The sequence below is a fragment of the Miscanthus floridulus genome, chromosome 1, assembly GCF_019320115.1.
Source record: "Miscanthus floridulus cultivar M001 chromosome 1, ASM1932011v1, whole genome shotgun sequence".
NCBI lineage: Eukaryota > Viridiplantae > Streptophyta > Magnoliopsida > Poales > Poaceae > Miscanthus > Miscanthus floridulus.
Genome location: NC_089580.1, coordinates 5,669,407 through 5,679,910, shown reverse-complemented (window position 1 = coordinate 5,679,910; position 10,504 = coordinate 5,669,407). Strand labels below are relative to the sequence as shown.

The 10,504-nt window shown below is 45.1% G+C and overlaps 1 protein-coding gene across 1 annotated transcript; it reads right to left on the bottom strand.

Annotated features, from left to right (window-relative positions):
- Window positions 1–3,481: 3,481 nt before the first annotated feature.
- Window positions 3,482–5,960, bottom strand: LOC136471670 (uncharacterized). Its single transcript, XM_066469413.1, has 4 exons — window positions 5,695–5,960; window positions 4,913–5,005; window positions 4,266–4,579; window positions 3,482–3,715 (listed from the first exon to the last, which is right to left on the bottom strand). Coding segments are annotated over exons 1-4 (525 nt in total). The 5' UTR covers window positions 5,812–5,960; the 3' UTR covers window positions 3,482–3,714.
- Window positions 5,961–10,504: the final 4,544 nt, after the last annotated feature.

The window sequence follows — 10,504 nt, the reverse complement described above, 5'->3', positions numbered from 1 at the left end:
GCCTGCAAGGTTGGCAGATCTATTAATCATGTATTCACATCAGTAAAAGAACATGAGTACTGTAGTACATGTGAAACACCACAGAGCTGGAGTTAGCAGTTAGCAACATGGTCTTTAACATTTGGAAACTAATCAGAATTAGCCAACTATTTATGCTATTATATCCACAAGCATAGGCAGGGAGGACACGGGTTGTTCCTAGCTATTAACAACCAGCAAAAAATTCTAAGGTTGGTTCAAAAGTTAAGCTTACCTGATGTGTTGTGGTACAGAGAACTACTCAGGCCTTCCATATGAGAAATTCCTTTACATCCACGCTTCCAGCTACTACCTCAAGAACTCGCCTAAAGTCTGACAGTTATGTAGTCATCATTGTTTTTGGGAAAATGCATGTGCAAATATAAATTTGAGTAGACAAGGCTGATAGTTTGTAGTCTTTAGGATAATTATGACTTAGGGCACAAGGCTTATGAATCAATGGTGGCATGACTTAGGGCACAAGGCTTATGAATCACAAAATTGGATTACCAATGCTCAAAACTTTACTGATCAAGGTGAAGTTACAAATTTATGTAAACACATGTCTCATGTTCAATGTTACATAGAAGCGCATGAATTATGATGGGTCTCTTCTAAAAAAGGGAATGGAGTACTGGACCGAGGAGCAAAAATCTATACAGGAAATGTTTAGACTGGTTCTTATATCTGATATGTGCATGTCAGAGTTGAAAATAAGGAACCAGCTACTGGTCTAAACATTTCCTGAATCAAAAAAAAATGAAATAATGCAGAATTGTGGAGACTCATCTGAAATTTTGAATAAACAAATCTCACAGAGACCATGTACCTTTGAATTTGACTCATACTTCTATTTTTTTGGTTTGATAGCCAAACCGATTTTACATAATGGCTTCCAGCATGAGTACTTATGTCACTCCAGCATGAGTACTCGTGTGACAATATGGACAAACTGTTTCTATCATCAACCTATCCATTGGAAATTACCTCCCTCGAAAGAATGGTAGGGAGAAAGAGTGAAGCCGAGCTTAGGTCGAAGGAACGACTTGGGCTCGAAGCAGACAACAACCATACCCTGCAGGTGCAGCTCTGGCATGAGGACGATCTAGCAACCCAGGCGCCCAGGAGGGCCCCACATTGCCGCGGTCCCGTCATCGAACTTCTGCAAAGCATACATGAAAAAAATTAGCATGTAAAGCCAGAAACTGGTCCGTCATCTAACTTCCACAAAGCATAAACGAAAAAAATTAGCACGCAAAGCCAGAAGTGTTTTGCTCCAGTACGATGCCACATACCTTGGTGAAAGTGTCGCCTTGCCAATGATGATCAATGAGGGACAGGAGGACTCACAGTAGATCGATGTAGGGTGCGCGTGGGGTACGTGTCAGATGGAAACCGCAAGCGTTGGAGCTAGATGCTGAGATGCCAGCTCCATCACGCCAGCAGCCGAGATCCGCTGCGTGCCTGCGTGAAACATCGGGATCCACCTTGAGGCTGCCTTTGCCCTCTGCTACACGCGTATGGCGAGTGCGTCTTCGGGGCGCCTGGTTGTGAGTGGATAGCCAAGGAGCACGAGCGTCACCACCATCCCACGAACTCCTCCTCCATGCCGCCGGCGTTGAGGGGGACGCCAGATCTCGCATCACCGGATCTGGGAGAGAGGACCGAGGTCTTTGAGACAACTGCCGGATCCCACCTCCTATCTGACATGTCATAGCTGCGTGCCGTCGGGCCGCAAGCTGTAGACGTGAGGGGCAGGTGAGCGGCGGCGGCGGCGACGGTGGGGGAAAGAGGAAAAAAAGGAGATGAAGGAACGAGGGATCTAGGTCTGGTGTTGGGGAGGAGGCGGAGGTGCCGTCCGCGAAATGGCCCACGAGGGCTTTTCTGTAAAAACGATGAGCATCTCGAATTTTCTCTTCTTTACGTTGGAATAAAGTTTAGATAAAGGGTCTATACGTGAAATATCTGAACGTGGTACTATAGATTATCGACTGAGTTGGACTGCGGGTTGATTATTAAAAAATGAAAGGGCTTTTTTGCTAAACCTCCGGGAGCACGTGTCCGCACACCAGGGCTCGCTGTGCCAATGAAACGCGGAGAGAGCTTGAATCCGCGGTTAGTTTTAAGGGCCCTGATGCTAATATCTTCCACCCTTTCTATCGCCGGTCACATTTTCTACCATACACATTATTAGTGTGTAAAGGCTTTAACTAACCAAATTAAGGGCATGTTTGTATGTATTAGCACTAAAAATTATACTATCTTTTAGTTTGCTAATTTTTAGTAGGAGGCTGTTTAGATCCACCTGCTAATAGGTGATTGGATATTGAGCTAAAGATAAATATAAACTATTAGTGCCTATTCGCAACTCCAAACCATCTAATAAAATTAATAGTTGGTAGCCCCCAACTAATAATTAGCGGGTTGGATAGTGAGTTGAAGATACATATAGAGTGTGTTTGATTCCATGTGGATATCCGGGAATATTCTGGATAGATGTTGTATATCCTGGCCCTAAAAAATCTAGCGGATGTTGTATATCGGGAACGTGCGTCCGGGGCGGAGTCGTCGTGTAGGCGGGGTTGGAGTGGTCCAGCGCCCATGCTGGAATCTGGGACGGCGAGGCCGGAAAGCGGATCATGTGGATCGGGACGCCAGTCGATGGTAGCGGTGGTGAGGTCGAGGGTCCAGCGTGGGTGGGCATCCCGTAGAGGTACGAGGTCGGAGCCGTGTCGGGTTGAGGAGGGTGAGGACGGACTGCATCGTCAGTCGCATCTCGGCCATGCCGTGGCTGAGGTCGACGATGGCCCCCGTCATCTGCTCCGGTGTGAAGACAGCGCGCGGCGCTGCTGGGGCGCCCATCGGCAGGGACAGGTTCGGCACCAACGCCGACGTGGGCGCAGCCGCCTGGATCAGCGCGGTGGTGCCGGCCGGTTCAGTCGTGGCGAGCGGTGGCACCGTGGGGGTGGGCAGAGGAATCGACATGGCTGATACCAGGTTGATACGTACGTGAGCCCTACTTCGGGTGGATCGAAGGTTGTATGGGTGTGCGATGGCTGGACGAGGCTTGAAGGCTGCGGAACGGCGGCGGGACGCCGTGGTCGCGCGCGGCTGAAGAGGACAGGGGAAGGGCGGCGGCTAGGGCAGTCCCGGCTCCCAAGGGAAGCCGAGTAAGTTGATTACTCTTTGCTTAATTATCCAAGTGTCTTACAATTGATATTTATAGCTAATGAAAATAATTGAAATAATACTATGGGCCTTTAGGCCCCTAACCCCTGCGGCTGCTATCAGCCACTAATGGGCCTCCTCCGGCTATAGGCTAAGCCGGTCATAACATTTAATCTCACGGAATGCCAAACCAATTAGCCATGGAAATTAGCTATCAACTTGCATAGCCAAACTTAATGAGTAAAGAGAAAATCGATCCGTTAGATTCTAAAAGAAAATGTTACCAAGTTTCGGATAGATGACCAAACACAATTCTACTAAGTTTAAAGTGCACACTGTCAAACAGCAGATTTTTTTTTTCTCTCGAACACAAACAGCAGCAATATGTGTTCTGCTGCCAATCTGCAACCAATTAGCACTACATTTGTCTCATCCTGCCTTGCTCCCAGCTAAATACACCATATATGTACATGATATAAGTTGATCCTTGAAGGCCACCATCTTGCACATTTGATCTCAGTCCTAATCTCTGAGGTTCACAATACAAACATACAGTTGATATGAGCAATTAGAACAGGAAAACAAGGTTCTGATTTTGATAAGATATGAGGTGGCCCTAATATGGATTGAGATTAACAGAGGTAACGGAGCAATTGTAAAGTCTTCCCTCACTAAATTTACAACCACTAGCAACCCAGTTACTGCTATCATGACATTTTACAGCCTTCAGATTTGATTTCGATGAACTATTTGTGGAGCTTCGGCTGTGACACCCCTAGGGTGTATGATCAAACATGAGTTGTACCAACCTAAAGACATTGATGCAAAACCAGAAAAGGTATATACAACTAACCAACTTCACTTCTTTTATGCAGGGTTTGGACCTTTCCATTCAAATGAAGCTCCAAAGCTCAACTGTTGTTCTTACAGAAATAAAGATAATATGGATCATCATGTTGAGTGGATATGCTAGTGTCGGTTACAAACTTGTTACAGTAAAAGAAATACAGACTAGTCACAACAATTATGTCAACAATACCAAATTAAATAAAGAAGCATGGGTGAGTCAGAATCATTACCAGTTAGGGTGGACATCCCATCTACTTGGTCGCTTCCTCTTAGAAGGCAACGTTTCCACAGAAAGCATTTCTCCATCCTCTGGTTCACTCTCAGTCCCGGACTCTTCACTAATCCATCCATAGCACGGAGGTCTTGCACGAGGAGGTCTGGCTGGAGCAAGTGGCAGTACACATTCCAGGGGAGGTGAACTGTTGGGAGAAGCTTGCAGTTCAAGGGCTGACCGAGATTCATCCAGTGCCTCACCATGCACTCGTGCGACTTCCATACCATTTTGTGGTGGTGGTGCCTCTTCTGCAGCCGCTGCTTCTTGTTTCTGCATAACAAAAGCCAATCCATTTGAAATCTGACGGGATGGCAAAATAAATCCCAAAAAGTAATTTGCTCAAAACTAGCAGCTTTTCGTGACAATTTCTTGATGAATAGCATAAATTGTGATCTATGGATCAATATTCCAAAGGACTGTATGCGGCACATATATGTATTTATGGATCAATGCTACAACTCTACATTCTGGAATAAGAAGCTATGCACAACTAAGATGTAAAATTCAGGCAAACAGAACTCAACCACGCCATACAAATCAAGATTCAACTATTCAAGAATAGTGATGACAAAGTGCCACAGACAAGGAAGAAAGGGAGTTCACCTGATCCTCCTGCGTCTGTTCTTCCAGGAGTTTGTCAAGCACGACACGGTATGATCCCTCCTCCAGGAACACCCACCCATCTCTCCCATACAGCTGTATCATTGAGTATCATTGGCAAACCAGTTAGTATTCCTTATTCCTCAGTCAACATTTGTTGCATTTGTCAGAAAAGAAAAGAAATTCCTCAATCAAATACTGAGCCATCTCTCTTTCAAAATTTGAACAATCAATGGATCAGCTCTTTAATCGAAAAAAAAGTGTCAGGTTAGCTACATTCCTCACCCCAAAAATAAAGGGGAAAAGGTAAAATTATGACACCACCGAGAGTGCACCCACCTCTCTCTCCCACAGGACGAAATCAAGGTGGTTCCTTTGCTAGGAACATCCTGTAGCACGCCGGTCTAAATTTTAGATGCACAGCACTGCGATGTTCTCCACTGAGCTAGATGATCAAGCGCTGCATCGAGAAACCCCCAAAAAAATCTAGCCGTGTCCCCGTGGTTTCTTGAAGCAGGGAAAGGCGCTACCTTTTCTACTCCACCAGCACAAGAATTTCAACCGCGTCCATACACAACGAAATAGCAAGAATCAATACGTATATAGCAATCTTGGGAGGGAAAAAAGCAGAATTTTCTTTTCCGTCTGAGGTGCAGAGCAAGTCTGAACTCTGAAGAGGAGGAACATGGACAAAAGAACATTCTACAAGTACCCTAGTACCCTACGTACCCTACTCGGCGGCAAGATTCCAAGAAAGATTTCTGAGGAAGGGGAGCTACAGCTACCTGCAGGAGGTTGTTGATGATCTTGCGGATTTGGGGCTTGGCGAAGCCGTACTGGGCGAGGTGGTCAATGGCGGCGTCGATCCGCCGTTCTCCTCTCTTGGGCCTCGGCCGCCCCATCGCCTCGGCCGCTGCGGTCCCCTCCTGATGGCGGAGAGAGTGAATCTTGAATGCTCCACGCTCTGATTGAACGACAGTCGGAGGAATCTCGGAGACGGATAGGGACAGCACGAGAAGGTAGCAGGCGAAGTGCTCAACAAAAGCCGTAAACAGCGTCGTATTGTGCGTTGAGTATAGCTGGGCAACGGGCCGGCCCGGCACGGCCCGCAGGCGGTCGTGCCGGCAAGTCACGTCGTGCCTCCCGTGGCGTGCCTCTACGGGTGTCGTGTCTGGCCTTCGATCCAAGCACGGCTCTACAGATCAAAATTCATGTCGTGCTGGTCCAGAAAGCACGATCAGAACTGCGGGCCAGGCCGATCCAAAGCCTGGTGATCGTAAGTCACCCTAAAATTCTTCGCATCCAACAGTTAGCACAAAATCATTCATTCCAATTTCAAAATCTCAACTCATAAGTCAAGAACTTCTAAGTCACAAACTGTCAAACTGATCACAGATTCATAAATTGTCAAACTATTCAGAAATTCTTCTCTGATTCTAACTTCTAAGTCAAGAACTAAGCAAACTCCAAAATTCTTCTCATTCTCATACAACAGACCAACACTCAGCCACAAACTGATCAGTGATCACACACAGATTCTAACTTCTAAGTCAAGAACTTAGCAAACTCTAAATGATCAAATTCAAGCCAACAAAACAAAAGAGGAGATAAGATAAATGAGCTATTTGTGCAATGCTGCCTCATTAAAAACCTTTCTAGATAAAACTCACATTTGTGAGAAACCTCAGAAAGAGAAAAAAAGAGTGCAGCACAGCTCTTAATAACTCTTCCATTATTGTTCAATGGTCTCAAGTCACACTTGACAGTCACAGATGACAGATACAAAATAGAGATAACAGATTAACTACTAGCAGCCCTAGTCCTAGATGTACCAGCCCCAGATGAACCAGCACCAGCAGTACCAGCAGCCCCATCTCCATCATCATCGAGATACAGATTTTTGAAGGAGTCCTCCAGTTCTTAGTTGTCAACAGTATATTGTAATATGCTCTCTCCCAATTTCCAATCCTTTATGCAGGCCAGCATCTCCACCGTTTTAGGCAACATGGAGCGTCGTCGCTCTTCGATGATCCTTTCTGTCAAGCTAAAACATGATTTCAAAGAGACAGTAGAAACAGAAACATGCATAATATCTCTAGCCATTATAGATAGAATTGGATATGTTAGTTTGTGGTCATGCTACCAGAAAAGTAAATCAAAATCATCCTCATATGCAGTGACATTGTCACTGTCCAGATAAACTGAGAGCTCATTAGCAGTAGAAGCAGATAAAGTGAGGGCACAAGCAGGGGAAGGACCAATAACAGATCCAGGGCCTCCAAAGATTTTTCCCCATGCCTGTTTTCTCTTACCTGTATGGCTTGCAGGCTGTGCAACCCTTTGACTCCTAGCTGCACCAAACTTTCTCTCATATTTGTTAAATAACTTATAAATTTTAGTTTTCACATCAGCATAATATAAAATATAATCACAAGCAGTGCTCTCTTTAAGTAATTCCAGGACTTTAAATAAACCTCTCATCTTAGCTCTAGGATCAAGAATGAATGCAAATGAATATAACAGAGGTATATGCTGCCAATATTTAAAGAATTTAATCTTCATAGGATATACAATAGCAATTAGATTTTGATCATTTTCACTTGCATGTAAATGAGAAGCAATTTCTAGCAGATGGTGCAGGATAAGTGGACTAGTTGGATAGTAAACACCAGAAAGAACAACAGTAGAGTCATAAAATAGTTCCAGAAACTCTAATATCTTTTCAGCTATATACCAATGCCTTGCAGACAACAATTCAGAGCCATAATTGGAATTAATGAACACAGAAAAAATATGCTTATATGGAACCAAGCGTTTAAGCATAAGATATGTAGCATTCCATCTAACATCCATATCTAAACCAAACTTTCTAGGTCTAACACCCTGAGCAGTACAGTAGTTCTTAAATATATCAATTCTTTGATTAGAGAAATTTAAAAAGTTAATAGCAGTTCTAAAATCTTCTGTGTAAGGTTTGAACCTCTTTAAACCAGATTTTACAATCAGCTTAATGATATGATAAGCACAATGTTAATGCACAAGACTGTACTTACGCTTAGAAGGATCAACAGGCTCAGGTGTAGGATCAGGATCCAAATAACCAGCAAACATAGGTGTCAAAGTTTTCATAGCATTAGCATTAGAAGAAGCATTGTATAGAGTTACAAAGAAAACTTATCAATGAGATCAAACTCCTCAACCACACAAGCAACTCTTTCAGCAATATTTTCACCAGTATGTTTCACCTCAATCAACCTAAGCCCAATAACCTTTTTCTGTAACTCCCAATCAACACTAACAAAATAAACAAAAACACTAATGTAATCCTCCTTAGCATTACCAGACCAGATGTCTGATGTCAGAGCAACAGAGGAAGCAACAGACAACACATAATTCTTAAGCATATTATGACGTTCAGTAAACAGTTTACTCAGATCTCTAGTGGTGGACCTTCTAGATACTTTAACAAATCTAGGGTTATGAGCACGAACAATGTAATCCTCCCAGGCCTCTGTCTCACCAATACCTAACGGCAAATCAAGCCCAGCAATCAAGCGACATAATTTTGATCTAGCAACATCAGGTTTATAGTACCAGTTATGCACAGAACCATCAACATTGTAAGCAAGCCTAGACTGAACCCTAGCAGCTTGATCAGTTTTCTACCTACAAGATTTCTAGTGCCTCTTCAAGTGCCTAGTGCCAGCATTAGATCTAGCAGACAAAGTATGCTTACACATTTTACAGATAGCTTTAGTACAGATTTCCTACCATTCACAGTTTCATAGATCTCATCAAAATCAGCCCACACAGCAGATTTACGCTTACCAACAGCAGTTCCAGAAGAGGTACCAGTACCAGCAACAGATGGAGTTGAGCTATTGGAGCCGACCAGGGTCCCAGTCGCCGTCGCCCCTTCACCACCGCTGCCATCTAGACCGAACAAGGCAGCAGCGTCCTCTTGGATGTCGTCGTCGTCCTTAGGTGCTAGGCCTGCCACGATGAGATCGTCGTTGCCGGTGAGCGGCCAGACGATCTCGTCATCAGCACCAGCCATGGCGCCCTCGACCGCGGAGGGCTCTCCAGCACCATTCCTCAACGGTGCGTGGGGCAGTCTTGGTCGCTCTATGCCATAGCTAGAGGATGACGCATCAGCTACCGACCTATGTAAAGACATGGAGGAGGAGGAAAATAGTACATCAGAATAGATCACAAACCATTCATCAATGGGAAGACGAGGAGGGTTAGGGTTAGGGATGTACCTGCACAACCGGAGCCTGGTGCCGAAGAAGACAAGGGTGTGGCAGAACCACCCGAAATAGCATACTTACGGAGGTGCTCGTCTTCCACCAGACCCTAAGCACTCCAAAAGCAACTACAACGAGCGGTATCCGTCGGGCACACCCCGAGGGAGAACCCGAAAGATCCACATTTATCCCAAGGATCCAATAATGAAAACGAGTTACAACACAAGTCCATCTCATACATTAGAGTTTCTTAAAAGTACATTATTACAATACCAAATACAGAGTGCGGAATGATAAACAGCGGAATATTAAAAGATAACATCTAGCGATAAGATAACGAGGATTCCGTCTGAGCCCACCAGATGGATCCTCCACACAAGGAACTCCTCAAGCATCACCTGCAACAGGGGTAAATAAACCCTGAGTACACAATGTACTCGCAAGACTTATCCGATCAGTGGGAATACTTTCCCGACTCCAAGGAATATGCTAGGCTTTATGGTTGCTGGTTCTCTTTTAGCAAAAGCAATACTAATAGTGAATCCTTATTGATACATTATTATCATCAGCCGGATTAAGTTTTCATCTAGTCAATCTATATAAGCACCTGTTCTACTTTCAAGCAGGGGTTGAGCAATCGATATTGTTCCTTCTCCTTTTTCACTTCCAGTTCTTACTACGGTGCTAAACCGCAGACAAGCCGTACCGGATAACCCGGCGATTCGCGAATCAATGTACCCAGCTGGGTGCCCCGAAGACACACGCCCCGCTTGTACCCCAGGCACAAGCAGGACTAACCCACCACTCTCCTGTCCCGGGTGTCCAGGTCCCCGTCCAAACTTGGACTCCAAGCCCCCGCCTCTGAATCCCGGACTCAGTGCGGCGCAAGGACCTCCACCACCTCCTCTTCCCATCAGTCGGTCCGGAAAGAGCCGGATCCGCGACAAGAGAGCAGCAAGTCTTCCCTGCGCCCATACCCAAGTATGTGCTCGGGACAATAGTCTGTGACTTGCCTAGAGTCATATGCAACGAACGGTCCTTAATCGACACAGACAGGGAAAAAGTGTAACCGAGCTATGCCCTGTTGGCCACAGGACACAACCCCTCACACCCACCAGTACCAACATCCACATCCCTGTCCGGTCACCATTTTTCCTTTCCATCATTTCATCATGATATCATAGTGTAATCACCTATTTGCGAGTAACGGCAGGTTACTCACGCTACCGACATCCTGAGCATAGCAGCTACTCGACCTGCACTAGTAGGACTCATGGTGGATATATCTATGCATGTAGTTTCCATAAAATGCCTGTAACGTAAATGCATATCATATAAATATATTCAG